This window comes from Parus major, chromosome 1, assembly GCF_001522545.3.
Source record: "Parus major isolate Abel chromosome 1, Parus_major1.1, whole genome shotgun sequence".
NCBI lineage: Eukaryota > Metazoa > Chordata > Aves > Passeriformes > Paridae > Parus > Parus major.
Window position 1 is genome coordinate 88,787,754 of NC_031768.1, and position 21,419 is coordinate 88,809,172.

General features: G+C 44.5%; 1 protein-coding gene across 3 annotated transcripts in view; it reads right to left on the reverse strand.

The window, feature by feature from the left end:
* SIDT1 (SID1 transmembrane family member 1) overlaps nucleotides 1-20,711 on the reverse strand; it is a 43,468-nt gene extending 22,757 nt beyond the window's left edge. For 2 of the 3 annotated variants that reach the window (XM_015627131.2, XM_015627120.2), the window contains exons 1-7: nucleotides 20,244-20,711; nucleotides 5,862-5,983; nucleotides 4,709-4,879; nucleotides 4,458-4,503; nucleotides 1,160-1,261; nucleotides 338-421; nucleotides 114-207 (exon numbers count right to left, since the gene is read on the reverse strand). In XM_015627131.2, coding sequence (XP_015482617.1) covers nucleotides 114-207; nucleotides 338-421; nucleotides 1,160-1,261; nucleotides 4,458-4,503; nucleotides 4,709-4,879; nucleotides 5,862-5,983; nucleotides 20,244-20,432 — 808 coding nt within the window. In that variant the 5' untranslated portion in view covers nucleotides 20,433-20,711. Of the gene's footprint in view, nucleotides 1-113; nucleotides 208-337; nucleotides 422-1,159; nucleotides 1,262-4,457; nucleotides 4,504-4,708; nucleotides 4,880-5,861; nucleotides 5,984-11,224; nucleotides 11,316-20,243 lie in introns of those variants that run through there. The other variant, XM_015627114.3, reaches the window with a different exon arrangement.
* Nucleotides 20,712-21,419: the final 708 nt, after the last annotated feature.

Consider the following 21,419-nt stretch of genomic DNA (forward strand, 5'->3'; position numbering starts at 1 on the left):
ATAGGACAGACCTACACAACCACCTGGTGGTATCCCACAGGAAGGTCCCCAAAGGCACACACTGCTCCATCACTCAGATGCAGCAATCAAATCCACCTCCCAGAACAACTTACCATGAATTGAAGAAGGCACAGAACCCCCACAGGCATAATCCTCTGGCTTGATGACAAACACAACAAAGAACTGCTCACCTGGGAAATCTTTTCTCTGCACAGAAGGATGGAAGAAGACAGAAAATCCATGAGACACAAAGCCTCTCCCCTCCAATAGGTCACAGATCAGGTTTTAATTGCTACACAGGCACCAGAAAACACTGTGACACAAATCAGCATCTCACCTGCACTGTTATGGCTGCCTGCTTTGTCATGGACTGATAAACTCCATTAAACTCCACGTTATGGTCCAGGTCATACACTGGGCACTAAAACAGACAACTAAGAGTTAAACCAGGGACAACATCCAAACTATTTTCAAAGGAAGCCAGCTGGAAAGAACAGCATAAAAAGGCCCCAGTTGGGGTATCCAAGGGAACAGAACATCTTGCATGTCTGTATGCTCCTACACTGGAGAACCTTGCATTATTCAGAAAGTGGGGGAAAGAAAATAAGGATGGGGCTATTTCCCAGCTGCAAGCAGCAGCCAACCTTCGTGACAGGGAACACCCCAGGAAAGGGGATGAAATATACAGAAAGGAAATCAAACTGTAAAGGAAAAAAAGACATCATGTCTGAATATCAGAAGTTCTCCAAGCTGCCTTGAGCCAGGGGAGAGTCAAGGGAACAGCACTGTTCCCTCCCTGAGCCACCAACATTCCACCCAACACCCTCCATGGTGGGACAGACCCATATCACAGGGCAGCAGGAAACCTCACAAGGGATACATAAACTCCTTATGTGGAATGTGTTCCCTATGGATAGGCTAAAAAGGAACAGCTTGTTCACCTATTTACAACAAAAGTCTCTGTATGAGCTGCTTGAACTCAGCATCTCTGTCTTGGCCTCCTTCCCACAGAATTTACATTCCTCTTCCAGGGGCTCCCTTCACCCCCACCACCAGGGCAAAGCCCTGCCTTGGGCTTTTCCCTCTGCAGGGCACAGACCCCTCACAGCTGGACACAGCTCCAGCAGGCAGCTCCTTACCCTTCTCTGCTCCAACTTACCACAATATCCTGGACAGAGACAACTGAGCATGGGTAGGCTGCATCAGACACCACATTAATAATGACTGAATCGACATCCTGAGGAAATTTGTACAGAAAATACTGCAGAGAAAGAAGAGTACAAGAGTCATGATCCAGAAATCACCCTAGGCATTATCTTCAGCACCTTCCAAAGATACCTGAAGAGCGCTAGATGGGCTTTGGGGTTGGATGTGGATGGTTTTCAAAAAAAAATCAGATTTCAAATATTAAGAATTTACACTACAGAAGAGCAGATTAAATATATACAGGCAGCTGTATATATACCCTTGCACAGTATGCTATTAGACACAAATATCTTCAACATGCAAAATACAGCATAGCTTCTGCTCCCTTAAGCTTTTTTCCACCTGATGAAGCAAAAGTGACTGCATTTTACACCCAATTCCATTTTATGTTGATATGAGCAATTTCCAGATGTCTCCTTAGTGCTGGCTGTACTTTTACATATGGAAAACATCACAGAGCTTTCTCAAATGGGTTGCCTCAAAGACAGACCATGAACAGTATTAGGTCAAATGGCTGAAACTCTGTCAAGAGTTTCATAAATAAATGATTTATATTAGTCGTAGGATTTAGGATTGTTTATTTGCTTTGATGGCAAAAACAACGGGGGTTTCTCTTTGCACTTCAGCTTTGAAAATAATTTAGCTGTAACTAAAAAAATTTGTGAGACACTAATATCTGGCAATATTCCTGCTTTTTCTTTTTTTTCATCTCCTTCTTTGAGCAGGCCCACAGGACAGTTGTGGGGTTAGAAAAGGGTGTTTTTTCAGATCTGAGCAAAAAGATGTCCCAGGCAATATCATTATTTGTATACTTGTGCAGTAAAAAGTTTGATGCACTACCCCAGCCAGCTGCTGGAGAAGTGGGGCTCCCATGCCTGCTCCAGCAGGCAGGCTTGTTGCAAGGGCTCTCATCATCCCGCTGGGAGGCCAGAGCCTGAGAGCTCAGGCTCCAAGCCACAGCTACCACGAGGGGCTGATGGGCACCTCATTCCCCCTGAGAGGGACACAAGGCTGAGGAGTGGCACCAGCCACCTTCCTCCCTTCCACAGGGTCAGCAGGCAGCCACTGCTGCCACACTGGAAGCCACCACCACCCCTGCTCCAAAACCATCACCTGAGACTGTCCCAACTGTAGAGATCCTTTCTGGCACATAAACTTTAATGTTGAGCAAGGGCCAGCTGTTTCCTCTTTCTCTTCCCCCATGCCATTCCCAAGAATTATGGCTCCCAAGTGGGAGGGCAGGGATAAGCAGGAAACCACCCAAGCCTTTTCCAAGTTGGTCATTTCTACTAGATTTATTCCTATCACCCCTCTCCAAGCAGGGCCCCTTCCCTGCTGAAGGAGCACTGGCTCCAACCACAAGTCCCTACAAAGTGCAAACTCACCGAGCCAGTTTCCTTAGCAGAGCATGTTTTATCTGCACCAAGTAAGGACATGGGCAGACTGAGCTCCTTGTGTTCCCACGGGCACTTTTTCCCCTTGGAAGGTTTTAGGTGCACAAGAACCACCTTCTAGTTCATGAGCACTCTTCTATAATTTCCTCTAAGCCACGCTTGCACCAGGGTACAGAATTAACACAAGGGCATTGAGGTCAGCAGTTCTCTGCTGCACACACTGCAAATGTTATAAACGTGTCCAGCCAACAGTTCTCACCTGTACAAGCATATCCAATTTCTGTTTCTGCCCTCAGGCACAAACTGGGTTCCAGACAACATCTCCTTCAGTTGTTTTATCTTTTTACAACAGACATCTAGATTTTAAATCATCTTTTTTTTTCTTCCCCCCATAGACTGCTTAATACTTTGATTTACAAAAACTTCAGCATTATACTAATTGAGAAGCAGCCTTCCTTCATACACCCAGTTATTAAAAGTCATAAATCTCATATTATTAATTGTGACCAAAAAAAATCAGACCACAGTCACAAAATTAACTTCATATCCTAAACACTCTATATTCAAATTACAAAATTAGCACTTATTAAGAGTCACCATTATTCCCCATGCTTCAGTAGTATACAATACTGCATGAATCTGCAAACCAAATTACGACATTTGACAGCAAAAAGGATTAGCTAGGATGTCTGGTAACACAAAACCCAAAATTAAATGGTGTTATTAACAGTGAAAGCAACAACAAAAACAGAGTCCCAGTCAGCCTGGGTAAATCCTACTCCTTCCTAGCTCTACAAGTTCTTATATCTCTACAGTTACTGCCAACAGCATTTTCATTCAAGAGAGGATTTGTATCTGCAGAGCTCTAAACAAAGCTGTTCAGCTGGAGATGCTGCTCATATGTGCCTCCTTCTGAACTAACAGAATTGATGCCTTAAGTTTTAGCTTTCATATTTTCCAGATTCGGTACTGCATTGGTATATAACTCTGAACTTCACATAAAGTGTCAGCAAGTTCTCCTCACAGTGTAGTTAGACAAAACAATCCATTTCCAGCCCAAGAACCAAGGACAACGTTGCAGCTTCAGGCCCAAAAAGTATAAACAGCAAATTGAGGAGAGCAATCTGGGAGGATGTGACTTCATACCCTGAAGCTGTAATAGGACAATTAACCCAAATATGTAAATGGACCAAAACTTATAAAAGTGTGAAAACTCGTGACCTATGGTCCATCTTGGGTGTAGCTTCAACCAGGCTCTTGTACTGCCCAAGGTGTATCCTTTTGAAGGCCTTTTTAAAAAATACCTGCTTTATTCCTCTAACACTGTCTGGCTTCTGTTCCAGGTAGCCTCTCAAGCAATCAGTAACAGGCATTTCATTATCACCTTTCAGCCTAACCTGCTGCCCTATGCAAGGAATAGCAGTCTGAGTTCTTATGCACTTTTACAGCTTCTCTATTTATGTGTTTATTTTTTCCAGTAAAGACTGTATCTTGACAAGTTATGCTCAGGCAAGTAAGCCGGAACTGGCAGGAACACAACACTGATGTGTATCACCTCACAGAAATGCAGCAGCCCAACGGCCTCCGGACTTCTGGACATTTCTGTGATTTCATGACATGCCAGTACCATTCATTTCCTCTGCTCATGGGTTTTGGGAGGATCTAAACGTGTCCCTAGAGTGACTGAAACACTGTTACCTCTTCACTGTACCCAGAGAAAATTCAACAGTAAGGAAATTTCCCTGCATCCTAAGACGGAATGCCCAGTCATAAAATATTTGCTACCTAACAAAAGATCACATCAATCACCTGGATGTGGTAAGACATACAAGCAATCTACACAGGATTCCTCCTTACCTGGGGTTGGGAAGGGCTGGCAGTGAAGTTAAAGGCTTTGTTGGTCCTAGAAAACAAATGCCAGAATGTTGATGTCTAAAACTTTCAGAGCTGGAACACACACAAAGTACCTTCAGATTAAACAAAAGAAAAATCTTTATTTTTTTCCTGGCTAGGAAAAACAAAGGAAGAGTAGGCAGACAGACCAAGTCCTTTAAGTGATGTTCAAGTGATACATTAAATTGCATTTGTATTCTCACATGCCAGCTTACTCAAGTTGGAAGTTCTCCAGCCTGGTGACTAGGAGCTCATATGCAATATTGAACGGTGCCATGGAAGCGACGTCCACAAATATAATCTGGTCAGAGGGTCTTGTTTCAGGTGTTGGCTCAGCAGGACAGAGGGTCCGACTCACTTCTTGGTAATTGTAGGTCCTCTGATAGCTGCAACAGCCAGGAGAAGGAGGGAAGAGAAAGTTGGATGGAAAAGAGAGAGAGAAAGAGAGTAGTTAAAAAGTTTTTCAGCACTAGTAAGAATGGCATCATTTTTCCCCTGCTTGCATAACTGAAATTCTCATCTGAAAGGCCACAGGAGCACTCACTGTTTTACTCAGCATTCAAGCTCCACCTCTGTTGCCTCCTGCAATCTGCACAAGGGACTGGTCATGCTCAACATTTCACTTCCCTCGGGGATGCCCAAGGCAGCTGTGGATCTCTAACATCTGCCATTTAGTGGAGGCAAAGAGAGCACTGACAGCCACCGCTGCACCCATCGCCTGCATCAGGCAAAACACTGCAGGATATCTGCTGCTGGCTTCAGGATTCAGTCACAAGATGAAGCTTCACATCTTAAATGGTCTAAGGTGCCTGAAAATTCTCTGTTTGGAGCCCAGCAAACTCTAGGGTTAAGGAAGATACAAAGCAGCATTGCTCTCATGAATAAGCAGCCCCAAAACAACCACCCCCTAGAATAAGTTTAACTTAGATGTTCCTGAGGTGAGAAGCAGAAGCTCTTTTTCCCCAAATGCACTGTTACACAGAAGTTATGCTGCTCGTTCAAGAGCCTGTTCAAACCCTGCCCCAAACCAGAGCCCAGGAACTACCTGCACACATGGTAGGCAACTGTGGAATGACAGCAGCGATGTGTGGTAGATTCAGCGACTGGTGTCACAGGCAGATTCCCCTCAGACAAGCCTCCTGGTACTCTGTGTACATATCTGAGAAGCTAAGAGCCAAGAGCAGGCTGCCAAGTAAGAGGTTACCTATCAAATCCTGGTCTTCCTACACCCAGCTGGCAGTGAGCAAGAATGCTCTGAAAGCAAGCCCGGCAATCTACACAGGTTACAAGGTGTAGCATGTGAGGGAGGCTGCTGATGAATACAGCTGGTAGAGGAGTGTGTCACAAAGAAGAGACTCCAGTACTTACAGGCCTCGAAAAATCAGTGGGACCTGCCATGACAGCACCCCCTTCTGCTGGCGAACTACAAAGAGGACGGGGTATCGGAGGTTCTCGGAGCTGCTGTTCACGTACACCCGCACTGCATCTACCTGTGGGAAAAGAGAGCATAAGCTAAAGGTTGACAACAAGGCAGCTCCAAATCTAGGTGGGAGAAGCCTTTCCCCCTTCCTCATTCTGACCCAGGTGCTGACAATATGCACAGGGAGATCAGCAGTGCTTATCACTAGACTAATTATTCCGATCCAGAAGCCATACCGAAGTGCCTCTCTGCTGATAATGCAGTCCAGAACCACAGCCCTGTGCCCAGCTCAGAGGTGACTAACAGACAAGATACAGTGGACAAATGCTGGTTCCATAAGAGAGTTCAGTAGCTTCTGTTGGGAGCAACCTACATAACTTATCTTATAAAAATTAAGCAAACAGATACAGACACACAGACCCAAAGCCGCAACTAAGGATTTTCTTGCTGGGACTCTTATGCACCCAACACAATCAACTTTATTAGGAAAGTCACAAAGATGACATCAATAGCCAAGGATGAAAAAGCAGATTAGCAGCTGGCTCTCATGTAAACAATTCCAATATAACCATAATCCCACTTAACAAAACAGGAATACATTGCTGACTGCCATCAAGTGGACAAGAAAGGCTGCTTGTGAGAAAGGGTTTTAATGCAGCCCATTGCACCAGCAACTGAAATTTCTCCTTACGTTATCATTGGCCACCACATGATTGCAGAGGTAGGACAGCTGTGGTGTACAACACCTTCAGTTCACTATTTGAGAAGCAAGAAGTTTGTCTGCACCAAATGAAAATGTCACTATTTCCATTTGAAAACAGCATCCCTTCAGGTCCCTCTTCAGAACTGTAGACATTGATCAAGAATATAAAATACAAGAGTGCATAACTCATCATATGATAAGAAACAGTCCATCTCGATTAGAGGCCTTGAAATAATGAAAGTATATTAAGTAGATAATATATACACATTTTAAACCTGCCACATCCTGAAAGATTATAATGGGCTCTCACTAGACCACTAAAAGACTGCTCATAGATATTCTGACTTTACACCCTCCAAGAAGAGTAAAGGTACAAGGAGGTAGCACCTTCTGAAAAGAACATACAGAATTAGGAGGTAGATGAAGAGTTATCAGAGGCAGCAGCTTATTCTTACCCTGAGGGCACCAGTTTCAGAGAAATAACTTATATCTGCAATTCCAAGTAAAAAAAAAATCCTATTTATTCTTGTTTGGTGATTCTAGGCTCACATGGGAGTTGAGTCTAGTAGAACAAAACACCTCCCTGAAAGCCATAATCATTATCAGTTTTCCTGACACCATAATACAGAGGTGACAGACACCAATTCCTAAAAAATTAAGTCTTCAACAAAAAAAAGCCAAATAATTTAATTAAAACCCCCTTGAAATAGAAGGGCAGACATTAGAATCTTTCTCCATTGCCTTCCAGCATCTAAACCTTTGCAAAGCTTTTTTGGTCTGCTTTCCAGTTTTTCCTTCCAGTCACAAAAACTATATACGCAATTTTGTTTCTAAGTATGTTTCACCATAAGGTGCTAAAACAAAGTTAAAAACAGCACCACAAAGCAAAACACACAAGGAACACCTGAAGGGTGTCACCACAGGCAGCACTGGAAGGTAACTCGGCAGCTTCCTCAGTCCCTGTGGCTGGCCCGAGGGAGCCGAGCCAGCACACATTGGTGTAACCTGGAAACACAAGGACTGGGCTGGACAAGCTCCTGCCTGTTTGCTGGTGTTTGCTGTGACAAGGAATGAAGACATGAACGAAGCAACTGGAACTGAACAAGAAAACAAATCTAAGGAGCATGAAGACACGGTGGTCAAGCCAGTCTCCTGCAAGGACATGGAACAATTCTCCACCCAAAGGGAAAACAGCTATCACTGCAGAAAGGACACATTTCAGCTAGCAGTCCAGCAGCTTTTTGCCCATGAAACAGTTCAAGCAAGCCCACCTCCACAGGTGAAGTGATTCTCACTTGCCTCAGGTTGGACATGGCTCTGTGAATGCTCCAGGGCTCAGCACATCAGTTCAATGCAATGGGGAGCTCACATCAAACTCAAAGCAAATAGCACTACTGGCTTATGCATCCTCAACTATCCATAAATACAAGCCGGAGATGGAGAAATTCTCTTCTCCGTTGACTTCACGAATACAGACCATAACCCAGGACATAAGTTATGTATATACAGCAGATCATCAGATTTTCTTAATTGTACATGAATTTGTGTACATTAAATGAGTACAATTCATTCCCAGCCCTCCCAGCCTCTCCTTCTAGGAGAAGTATTCCAGTGCCTTCATCAGCTTTGTGGCTCTGCACTGGACTCACTCAAGTAAGTCCATACCTTCCTTATACTGGGCAGTCCAGAACTGGACACAGGCAGGATCACCTAGAGCCAGATGTTCATGGATGGAGACTCCACAACCTCTCTTGGAGACCTGTTATGATTATTGACCATCCTCAGTAAGAAAATAAAGTTTCCCATCTATCCTACAGAAAGGCAAGGGAAGGGAAACAAAAACATTGGTGATTAATGCTCTGATAGAGAAAAGTCTGAGAAGTGGGAGAAAGTCCCTGCCCTCTGCTGTGATCCAGCAGCCAGACTCCTCATTTGGTTCCCCTCTCTCCACAAAACTAAGCTGATTATACACCACCTACAACATTTATTCAGCTTTGCTGCTGATTCCATTATCTTATAATACGTGTAGGAAATAGGAATATCATGAGAGGGAGGTAAGAGTCTCAAGACTCAAAATTCTTTTAAATCTAAGCACTTACCCACATGAAAACTGTATATGCCATATTACTACTATAATGACATCTCTACATCCTTACTGTGCTCAGCACTCCATATTTGCTCTCTGTAACAGATGGTTATAGCTCCTTTGCCCTGCTCCCCTAAAAGTCCATTTTCAGGTGCCTTGAGCTCTTTTTGGTCTGATAATATCTAGGGCAATATCCAGCCGCTTTAAGGCAGGATCACCTATGGCTAAGTATGGGCTCACAGATGGGATACCACTACACTTCTTTCTCCCCCTGTCACCTTTCTCTCTGCACTCTACACAGGCAGAGCTGCTTCCCAGGCCATATTCAAAAAGGGTGCCTCAAACAGAGAGGAGCATCAGAAAGTCAGAAGCAACAGTTACAGAGCAGCTCATTAAGAAGATCACAGTGTACTTCAAATGCACCTCAATATACCAACAATTCACTTGCAATGAATACCTCTGCTCCTCCTACATTTGCACATACCCAGGTCAATCAGGAGCATCACACTGCCCCATCAACATCTTGACTATAAAGTCCAGGAAACAAACAGGGTGATTAAGAAGCTGGACAGATGGCAATTGAGGTTCCAGTCCATCTAGTTATTTACCCTGCTGCCATCACCACAGCAACACAGAGCCTCCTGTGGGCAGATCCTGCACTTCCAGTGGAGGGGCCAGATCCCAGCCCCAGGGTGCAGCTCTGCTCTCCCCTCAGGATCTCAGGGATACAGCAGCAGCTCCCACCAGATTTGGTTGATGGGTATCTTTCTTATACAACAGCCATTTCTGCCAAACACTGGAATGAAACAGGTGGGATTTGCCTGCTGGCCAAACCTGCACAAGAAGTTCCTAATTAATGGTTGAAGACTTGGAAATAAGCTTGGGCATAAGTCCAGCAAAATGCATCTTTTTATGAGTGCAATTATGAGGAAGCTTAGGAAAGTGCAGAAAGAATTACCATTTAACTGCAACCAGAGCTTCTCTTCATCTGTTGTCACTCACTCTCCAATTTAGTGCTACAGGTTAAAAGGAACCCTAATAATGTCTTGGAGAAAGACATTTTCCCTGGCAGAGTGAACTGAGTAGCAGGAGCATCACAAGTGACAGGGATAAAAATGTAACATTTATGAATGGATGCTTATACTTTTTTAGGCCTTCTTCTATTTGACCTATCGTAAACTTTTAATCTATGCTCTGCTTCTAGATTCTCTTGCCTTGATGTAGACAACATATACATTTTCATGTTACAGATTTAACTAATTCGCTTTTGATTTTGCTAGTAATGCCATCTTTCCCTTTGAAAATCAGCATTTGGTATTTGCCTTCAGCAAAATATTTTTAGAAGAGTGAAAAAAAGCAGGAGGTGAAGAAAAAAAAAGGTGATTTATTTACTTCAAACATGCTTCCCCCTCCACACCTTTCCAAAGACTATTTCATTTTAAAAACAAGCAGTTCTAATGCAAGAGCCTTTCCCTGCTACAGAACCGCTGCTCCCATCACACATACCTCTCCCTTCCAACACAAAACTTTATGTAGAGACTCCAATGAAAAAGCAGTGTTTTAATTTAAAATTATAATCATCACAAAGACTATGAGCCTCCTCTGCATCCGTCCCCACTCACTTTGCACTGGTGACATGAGGAGGAAGTTTTGCCTGGGCAGTAACAAGGTCAGCCAGGCTGCTGTCTCTCCTACATTGCAGCACTGCTGAGGGACTTCATTTTGGAGCAGATCATTGCCAGTCCAACAGAAAACCAGTTGCACCTTCCCCTTCCTTGCACACTCACAGTAGGAGGCTGGCTATACTGGTATTATAATATAGTGCTAGATTTCATCTGCACCCTCCAAGCTGAAACCCTCACCCTGGGAAACAAATTTGTGTACCAAATGCTCCCTTTGACGAGGCTGGCCCTACACAAATATTTGTCAGCAATAACCATACTGCTGCCTTTTGTGCTGCAGGGCTGAGGTAGGGTCAGGACTGCTTCAGAGACTTCTGCTCCTCACATTCCTTCCCAGAGCTAAGGCTCTGCTGTGTGCAGGGCTATTCACCAGCCACGCTCCTGATAGCTTTGTTTCTTAGATGACTGACCTTGAAGTTTCTCCTGTGTTTCAAGGTGGAAGACAGCTGAATAAAGAGAGAGCTCTCAGCTCTGTATAAAAATGTGTTAGACCAGGAAAGACAAATATTTGTACTTCAGTTCCACCACCACCATGGAGACAGAGAGAGGGGAAGAAAAGAAAGGAAAAAAGTACAGCTGAATTCCATTCTCTAGATGGGAACAGGCAGAAGGAGCTGGCCCCAAATTCGCACAGCTGAACAGAACCAACATGGCTGCAAACATTAAGCAAAATAAACCAGGCTCTTGTTGACATGAAAGAATCCTCAGACTGATTATTAAATCTGCATTTCCCACAGAGATTACACATCATTTTAAGACTGTGGGGATGTGAATTTAAGGGCAAGGCAGGAGGTTGCAACAACAGTTTGTGCTGTAAGCGAAGGTTTCCAAGGGCTTTACCGTGGATTCCTTTCCAAAAGCTCTTGCTAAGCAAAGCCTTTGAGTCACACCAGGGCTCCACCACGCTCTCCGCCGCACCCACACGCCAGCCGCTCCTTGCGAGCCTGTTGGGATTATCAGTCCGTGTTGCGACAGCGCTTGGTCGTGGGCCTGCCAAGGCAGCAGGCCAAGCCCGTGGGCAGGGAACACATCCGGCAGGCAAACACACAGCCTGCTGCTCACAATGAAAGGTCTCAGCACAGGACACGTGTACAAAAGCCACTGAACTGCTGCTGCTGGCTGTTGCACGAGAAAGAGGTGCTTCATTTTTATATAAACTCTGGAATTAAGTGAAGTAGGATTGAGCCAGATAGACTAAAGCAATCGTGGCAGTAAATGAATACCTCATGAGCACCGAACTCTGCTGATCTTCCCACTGACAAGGCAATAGGGGAAGCTGAGACCCAGAAAGAAAATATTTGAGACAGTGACAGGTTTTAGAGAACCTCTTTTCTGCTGTCTCGTGAGATGTGAGCACTACTCCTGGCTGACAACAAAACAAATGGAGCTCAGAAGATCATTCCTCTCAGCTTTTCTCTGTCTCTGCGCTCCAATGTCAATAAGGCTTAATTGCCAAAAGCAATCTGTCAAATAACCTTGGACCACAGTTTTATTCCAACATTTCTGCCAGGAGTATTAAATACCCGAAGCAGCATAAATGAGGAGACAGACTCTGGGTATGTCAAGCACAGCCTTGGACACATTAACATAATTGCTCCAGGATTAGTATTTTTCATTTAAATGTTTCACTCTGTGCAAATGTACTGTGTGGACTTACAGTCTGACATTGACTTTCCCATGAGTTCACTTGTTTGCAACAGTATCTGTGAAGCATTAATGGAAGGCAGACAAATATAAAACATGATAATGTTTATCTTTTTCCATTTTTGAAATTTTGTCCTGTAACCAATGTCACTAGGGAGTCTCCAGGACAGCCAGAAGGAGAAACTGGGAGTTGCCATGCTGGAAGAAGTAGGAACCTGTTTCTGAACACCCTCAGACTTCAGGAAGACGTTAAAAATAAAAAATCCTATTTTGAACAGTCAGTTAAGGAAAAATCTACTCTGCAATAATTGCATCTTCCTAAACCACAGCAGCTGGAACTCTGGGTCAGGCCAACCCCTGAAACAAAAAGGTTTATAACATTTCCAAACTAACTTTGTAACTCCAAGCTTCTGGCAGTAACTCCAGGGATTGCTGTCAGAAGGTAGATACCTGGTCCTTGGCTCCTTAGTTCTTCACTTCAGTAACATTTTGGATGTGGATTGAATTATGTCTTGTAATGCATGATGTCTCTTTTTAAAAACCATTTTCCATTTATTTTAAACTACACTGAAGCAGCTATTTCTATGCTTAAAGAAAACCATCAGTGTAAAAAAGTAAGGAAGGCTGTTTCTGAAATCCTCTGTGGTTCTCCAAGCATACACAGCATGAAATTATGTTTGCTTATGCAAATGTACTAAACTATATTTTCAAACTGAGCAGATGGCACACCCTTGCCATATACCTTTTACAGTCTGCACTTCGATTCCTTACATATTCCCTGAAACAGCAGATAAGGTCCATACAGAAAAAGCTTACCTCCCTACCAACAACTTCTGCATAAGTTATTCGAGGACATTTCAGCCTCTACTTACAATGCAAATGTATAATAAATTGCTGTACTGTTCTTGGAAAGAGTTCAAACTGAGGAGAGGCGTTTTGATGAAGTTCCTCTTACTCAGAATTTGTTTTCTTTTTTAATCTAAACATCTTGGGGATGGGGAAGGAACAACAAAACCTGATCAGCTTTGATTTTAAACATGACAGCCCAACAAGAAGACAATTACTAAGATTTAAAACAACATTCAAATTCAAGAGAGATGCTTTATCTCAAGGACAAGTTATCGAGCTTGACAGCATTAGCTTACACATTAGAAATAAAAATAAAATTCCTGCCAGCACTGCAGTCACCATCTGAAGGTCTGTGGGCCACCCTGCAAGAAACCAGAGCAGCTTTCAGGTTTTTTTTCCCCTAAAGCCTGCAAACTGATAGCCTCTGTCAAGATGTACTCTCTTTTTTGCCTCTTGGGTAGGGAAACCCACAAAGTGCAAAATCTGAGAAAGGTAAAAGAATAATTTAAGTTTGAGGGGCTCTCAGTTGCTTTTATCCCAAGCCGAGAGCAAAGCCACATCCCACACCATTCTTTCACCTAAGATACCCCACTTTTGTCAGTTTTCAAGACCGTGTTTTCTGATGCAAAAAATAACAGTCAAGTTTGAGTTTTTAGTAGATTCCCATGCAATTTCTATCATAGCTAACGTTTGTTTTCCCCTGCAAGCAAAAGCTTTTTGTGTGACACCAGGCAGGGTGAGGAGTGTTCAAGAGAACCCACTGAGAAGCAGCAAGAACATTCCAAGTGCTGTGTGCTCTGTACTGCCTATGCTGTCACCTCCTAGGGTTGGCTGTTTTCTTTAAGAAATATAATTTATATACACAAGTTACTCCAAAGGGATTCTATTGAACCCCGCTTGGCTTCAGACACCATATGCTATAATTTGCTTTGATTTTTTTTTTGGGATTGTGCCTACGCTCCTGTCATATAAGGCATTTACTATTAGGTTCCAGAAATGGTGTGCTGAGGCTCTTCCAGTGTCCTGTGGTGAACAGGCTAGAGCCAGCAACCAAAGTGCAATAGTGTTCAGACCCTGGAGATCCTGCAATAACAGCAGCTCTACTAACATCAGGAGATCTTCTCATGCAAGTATTTGTAATCTTCCCAATTTCTTTGATTTTTACCTGCATCTTTGCGGCTAAACCGGTGGGCTTCCACTCAGCATCAGGGACAGAACTTAACCTGTTGTCCTCACTATAGCTTGGGCTCTGCAAACAGCAGACTAAAGTTTTATTGCATGCATGGTGTAGCTATGCACTGAAAGCTGGGCTGGAGCCAAGACTAACATTATGGAGAACATGTACAGGACACCATGGAAATATTTTGAGGTAGTTTAATTCCAGCCTGAAGGGTCCTACATGTGAAACCCAAAGCCAGTTCAAAAGCAAGAGGTGAAAAAACTACTCTTAGAGTTGTTATAATAGACATGGGTGCTGCTGGAGAGAGACCTACACTAGCATGTCAAACAGCAGAGAACAGCAAACACAGATTTGATCACTGCCACTTATTAAACCAGGTTGCCCCATGTAGTAGATCAAGGAGTTTCCCTGCAGCTAGGACAGATGGCTTTGGTCTGAGCAAGTGACTCATCACACAATTCCAGAGGAACATATGAGTGAATGAATTCCCATTCTGCCTTCTTGCCTAAAGAAAAGTAAGTGCAACTACCATCCAGACCTAGGAAACAAGACCCATTCACTAGAGGTTAGAGGAACACAAATGCATCATGCTCTTTGGCCGGAAAAGGCACTTGGTCACAAAATTTAAGGCATGCAATTGGAAGATTTCTGATCTTCTTGCTAGTGTTGATACCACTCTTCCTTTAGGACAGTCAATGTTTTCCTACCTGGAACTCTGAAAAAAAAGGAAGGGTAATGATGGTAGCAACACTCCCTGGTAGTACACAGCCTCTCACTGACTGAAAGCAATTTTTTTTCCCATCACTCCTCAGACAGACTTCACAGACAAGGCACTCACTCCAGGGCTACACATCTTCACACTGCACAACTGCTCAGCAGAGAAGCCACAGCTAAATCAACCGTCAATCACAATTTATGGTAAATCAGGCCATATGGGAACTGAGACTGGGGCTCTGTTCCTAGTCCTGGCAAGGGAGGAGGAGGGAAATAGCACCCACTCTTTCTCTTAAAATAGGTGCAGCCCACTGCTCAGCTTTGGAGCTCATTGCAACCAATATGTACTGCATGAATGTCCAAGAACTGTGTCTGGATCGCAGGAGCTTTGCCTACAAAGGGAAAGTTGGAAACTTGTTCTCTTCAGAGATACTTGGTTTTCTAAATATAATCCAAGTATTTCCCAAATAATACTTTCAGGTGACCTGAGCTCCAATGAGGGAAAAAAAAAAACTTTTGCTGTCTTCTTCCTCATGATATTCTCCTGGACCACTTATAATTACAGGACATACCAACCTGCACAATATTAATGTAATTTGTGTTTCCACAAATTAAAGTAACCATTAGCAACTGCCAGATCTTACAGTGGTGGAAAATCTCATTCACTTTGAATTCCATCAGTACTCACACACACACACTATTCTTTTGGAAAACCCTGGTATTACTGCAAACATAGAACTAAGCAGGTTCTCTTACTTGTCACATAAAGCCTTCTCCAGTCAATGGTAAATCCAGCAGAAACATTCTACAGCACTTTGTCAGTCTTCTAAGCAGGAATGCACTGCACATGCAGCTCCAGCAAATCAGCAAAGGTCTCTTTCCTTTCTCCCTCTCAAGCAAGGACATGTTGAACATGTGGAATGAGAGTACTTTTTTTCTTTTTTTACCCCCATCCTGGATGTCTCCAGTGTAAATAATCCTAAAATAAAATAACCCTGTTTGCCCATCTAATTGTTCACCAGACTTCTAATAGGCACATCTGCCTTTGCTGTTAGAGCATGAGGGCATAGCAACAAGTGACCCAGCTGGGTTTATTACTATGGTTTTTTACACTCAGAATTAAAAATTAGACAAGCAGCTGCGCAGGGGGCAGAATTTCATAGAGCAGCTAGAAAGATAAAAAAGGGAATTCAAAAAGCAGTATGACTACCCCAGTACAAATCAAGAGTTTCCACCACGAGGAAGGAGTTTGTCACGTGCTTTTGTTTACAGGCCAGCTGTCAAAGACCTTTGCAGCAGAGGGGGCTGTGCTTCTCCTCAGCACAACTTTACTTTGACAGTTCCACCTCAATTAAGGCCTAAATCCTAGTACTTAAAAGACTGTCAGCTCTCCTGCCTCTAGACAAGTGCTTCTGCACAGTACATAGGAAGGTTTTTCCCTCTCCACAGACAGAGAGATCTGGCAATGTATTTACACACAGAAGTTTCAGCTGGTCCAAACAGAAGTATCATCATTTTCATTTTACCCATAAGTTGAACAGAAAGGAAGCCATGTGTCTCAAAGCAGCTCTGCTGCAGAGCCCTGAGTTGTGGTTTCTTCACTTTGTATATTCCTGCTTGTGAATACTGTCATGGGACTCACTTTTTCCCTCCTGTATGTTATAAATGACAACATAGTACTGGCTTTCTCATTTATGTATTAGCTTCTGAATATTATTATTAATCACAAATATGTTTATATGGTACAATTTATATATTTTTCCATTAAATTGCTTTTTGGTGTATATAATCTGTGAGTTTATGTATGCACAGTATAGCTTATATAAATAGAAAAATAGTAATTTCATAAACATATCTTAGGCTGTAGCACAGTATTAAAATAGAGGCTATGTGATGTTAAAATACTTTTATGTAACTAACTCAGAGAATGGTGTAAGATAATCAAGTAGTTCCTTGCATTTGTAGACTATGATAGACTAAATAGAATAGTAGTAAGATAACAGTGACAAAAACCAGAACCTAATTTACTGACTCCTCATTATCAGGGAGTATAAAAACAACAGGATAGACCCACGAGAAGAAATAAAATATATTGCTTTAATCTACCAGATGGCATGAAGACAAGTCAAAAGTTAAAACCAAGCAAAACAACATCTAAACTCAAAGAAATGTTTGAATATGTATAAATTCTTATGAATATGCATATACCCCCTGTAATACAACAGTATATAAAGAACATTGTTTTAAGCTAAGCGTATGCTTTTGGCAGATAGTCAAGCACCCCAACAATGGATTTTTATCCCTTTTATCCCTTATTAAACTTTTCAAAATTTTAAAGAGTGAACTTTGTTTTTCACACCTGTTGCATGCATTCCCACATCCCAAGGAATAAGGATGATGACACGGATGAAGAGCATCCTCTGAGGTCAGGCAAGCACAATGCTTTACAGAAAGCAGCAAGTCTCTAAAGCACCAAACAGGAGAAAAGGTGTTGTTCTTTCCTTTCTCTCATCCATCATTCAAGCACTGCCCTATTCAGCTGCATTTTCAGATGTGCCTGTGCAGCCATCATCAGAACCAGAAAATTTACAGAGGCTTGATGGATCACAAACCAGCCCTCATATATTGTCCTTGTCCCCAAGTTTTCTCTTGCTTTGTAGGCCTGGCTTCGTGAGAGAGAGCAGCAGAGGGGAAAACAGCAGAATTTAAAGTATCATGAAAATGAATTCCTGTTTTCAGAGCCAGATCACTCCAGACCTGACTTTGTTTCAGAGCAATTAAACTAATCCACTGCAGCCCTTCCATATGGGGAATGCTCTTTTTATTCAATTAACTTTTCTGTAACCAAGGTTGATTGCCCATGTGGTATCTGCCTTCAGTTATCAGAGGCTTCTGGCTAAACTGCCATCAGCACAGAGACACAAGAGACCAAAAAGAGCAGAAGTGCAGAGAGCTCACAAGTGGCAGGCAACTGGCAAACACTGGCTCGCATTCCCTCATTAGGAGTTCAAGGTTTAAGACTGTAGCAAAAGGCAACGACTAATACACTGAGTTTTTGCAGGACTTGCATTCCTTCACAACACTCAACAGCAAGAGGACAGCATGTCCCTAAACATCTTCCCACTTTTACATAAGAAAACCCTGCCCACAAGGACTTGGAGATTAAAGCCAAGATTTCCACTACCAAGCTTTTAAATCTTGAGCAATTCTCAACAACACGGAGACACAGGAACACCAAGACAGTTCAACCTTTGACCATGCCAGCAAGAGGAGACCCAGTCATGTTTGCCTCTCATGGGTTCAGGGCTGTGGCTGGGAAAGTGGCTGCACACAGCTACAGACAATCACCCCAGCTAGATCAGCTACCTTCTTGCCAGTTTCCACTGGTTCATCTCAGAAATGCCACCTGTGGAGCTCAGTAAGGAATCACGGAATTGGAAGATCATCTTCAGAGATCATCCAGTCCAAAAACCCTGCCATGGGCAGGGAGATATCTTCACTAGATCAGGTTGCTCAAAGCCCCATCCAACCTGACCATGAACACTCCCAATGATGTGTATCCACAACTTCTCTGGACAACCTGTTCCAGTGCCTCACCATTAAAAAAAAATAAATAAAAAAATTCTTCCTTATGTCCTACCTAAATCAAAACTGTTTCCCTGGGTCCTGTCATTACACTGCAGAAAGCTTTTCTTGATCATATTATAAGCTTTTTTATACTGAAAGGCCATAATAAAGTCTCTCTGGAGCCTTCTCTACCATCAGAACCTGTTCCAGGCATCCCTCATCAGAAAACTTCCTTTGAAAGCCCATCTTTATTTAAAGAGTTTTTGTTTTCCAAACATTTTTCCTCAGAGCAGGTGGCTGCATGCCCCTCTAAGCATATTCATTGCTGCTCTTGGTGAGCTCTAGATTGAAAAAATATCTCAAACCTGAATTTTCCCTTCTTAGATACACTCTTAACCCTCTGTCTCTGCAGAGACTTCATGTTCCAGCATACAGGACCATGGAGGTTAGTCCATTAAAGCTCCTGCTTAAGTCAGGCAGTAGTCTGTACTGAGCAGTCTGTAGTTCATGGTCACAGGAACAGATCAGTGTCTAGAAGTGGCCTAGAAGTTGCATTTAGGTACCTACAAACACCACCGAGCAGCCATGTGCTTCTTCCCTGTCTCCTCCTGCTGTGGTTTCACTGTAGCTCTCCAGCAGAGAAAGCTTTATTTTCAGAAGGTGTCCAGCAAAAAATACACAGCTTCAAAGAGCACATTAAATTGAAGAAAGCAGATTCATTTTAACTGAAGTCAGCACTGGTGCTGTCTCTGCTAACAAGCCACAGACAACATCTGGACTGCCAAAAGGCCCTCATCATAATACCCAATACTTGTAACACTGGAAGAAACCTAACTTACACCTCGACTAGCTTCCAAAAGGAGGCTCAAGCCCAAAGTGTGCTTTTGACCTCTTGAGATCATTGGTGACACCCAACAGTTAAGTAAGGCTGGGCTCAGTTGCATCATAGACCAGACACCCAACTGCTGGCCCATAAATACCAGGTGCATTTTATTACAGAGCATACAGTGTGGGAAAAAGCCGTGGTTTACATTTTCTATTATTCTGTGCAACTGAGGACAGGAGGGAAGATTAATCTAATCTTTTACCATCTTTTGGTACATCAGATCATCTAACTCGGCAATTAACACCCAATCCAAACAATGGGGCCAGAGTTTCCAATGTACCACTTAGCTACTTGAGATAAACACGACACAAAAAGTGGGGAGGGGGCACTATACCTGCAATAACTGGGTATACATAAATGACAGGTTTCTTTCCACCATCAAACAGCCATGGATGGCCCCTTGCCACACTGCCCTGCAGCCTCCTCACACACAACTGCAGGAGCCCTGCCTCACCTCCCGAGCTTACCGGGGGAGAGCACCCTGACCCTAAGGAAATACACACTGGGGATACAGCATTTAAGAAGCCTTATTAAGTGCGCACACACAAACACACATTTTTTATTTTTTTTTTGTTAGTATGGCTTTTTTTGTGCTGTCGGTTTTTTTAAATTATTTTTAACGTAGCACTATTATCCTCACAACTCCCGTCTAGACTTTAAACGCATCTTGCTGCTAGAACTGCTGGATATCAAACCCCGCTTTAGGAGCGGGGGGCACCAGACCACCAGCCCACCTCGCAGCTCCTGGGACACCGGCACCCTGCCAGCCCTCAGCCCCGGGGAGCCCTGTCGGCGCCGGGAAAGGTGTAAAGGAGCCCGCAGGTGCACTGCGGCTCCCGACCACCGCGGCGGCGGGAGGATGCGGGCAGGACAGAGGGGGAGCGGGGCCGCTCCCGCACAGCGGCGGAGCCGCAGCGGCGCCGGCACCTCCCCGGCACACACCCCCCAGCCGGCAGGGTGAGGGGGACACGGTGCTCGCCCCGCCGCGGGGAACCTGGCGCTCCGAGGGTCTCTCCTACCTGCCCGGGCTCGCTGCGGTAGGCGAAGGCGTAGACCCGCTCCGCGCTGATGTTCACGGCGCCCCGGTAGACGCGGCCGAAGGCGCCGGGAGCGGGGTTGTCCCCGGGGCCGCCCCCCGCTGCCGCCGCTGCCGCCCAGAGCAGGGCGCAGAGCAGAGCCCCGGGGCCCGGGGCTGCCCTCCCGGCCATGGGCTCCTTCCTGCCGACCCCGCGGGGCGCCCGGACTGTGTGTCCCCGGCAGGGTGGGAGGCGAGGTGCTTTATCTGCGATTTAAATAAAGAGCTCGGCAGCACGGACGAGAGGCGGCGGGGGCAGCGCCGCACACCCCCGCCCCTCGCCCGGGGGACACCGAGCAACTTTCCCCGGGGAAGGACCCTCCGCCGGCCGGCGGGGCGGGGACGGGAGGGGAAGGGAAGGGAGGCTGGCCGGCGGGCTGGCCAACCCAGGGGAGGAGGGTCTCCTCTATGTGACCGGCCCCGAATTCAGAGCCTGGCTTTGCAGCCAATTGTCACGGAGCCTTTCCTGTTGGGGAGCCGTGTCGTGAGCGCAAGGACACGCTGGCATCGTCAGGCACGTGGGGATCAGCACCTGCAGGGCTTCAACAATTCCTGCCCACCGCGTTAGGGGCATCCTGACTCCATATTCTGCCGGCTTGCTGGAGCTGCCGCTCGCACCTGCAATCCTGTATGGGGCGCTCCCTAACCTTTATTTTTGGCTTCTCATAACTTTGGTATAAATGCTGTCGTCCTTTAGTGCAGCCTAAAGGTGCGAAAGGCAGCAGCAAATGTAATTTCATTAATCTGAAAATGGCTTTGGTGCATGTCTTCTTTGCGTCATCCATGGGACTGGCTACAAACCAAACTGTGATGTTCTTAACCTTTTCAGCAAGATGAGAGCGATACTGTTGGGCTGTGGAAAGGCAAGAGATTTCTCTCTCATGGGTTAACCCTCCTATGGTCTTCTATTGAAAATACACCTAGGAAACGCGTCAGATCCCATGGTGTAGGGATGCACTTCCAAGTCCAAGAGTGTTACTTGCAAAGCAATTAGAAGGGTTTTACAGGCGGAGGATAAACTTTCAGGAGCCACAGTTTTTTAAAGTCAGCCTGCAGTCTCCAGTTGTAGTGACTCTGACCCCAGAAGCTTTCCACAAGTTGCGGGTTTTGTTTTCAAGGC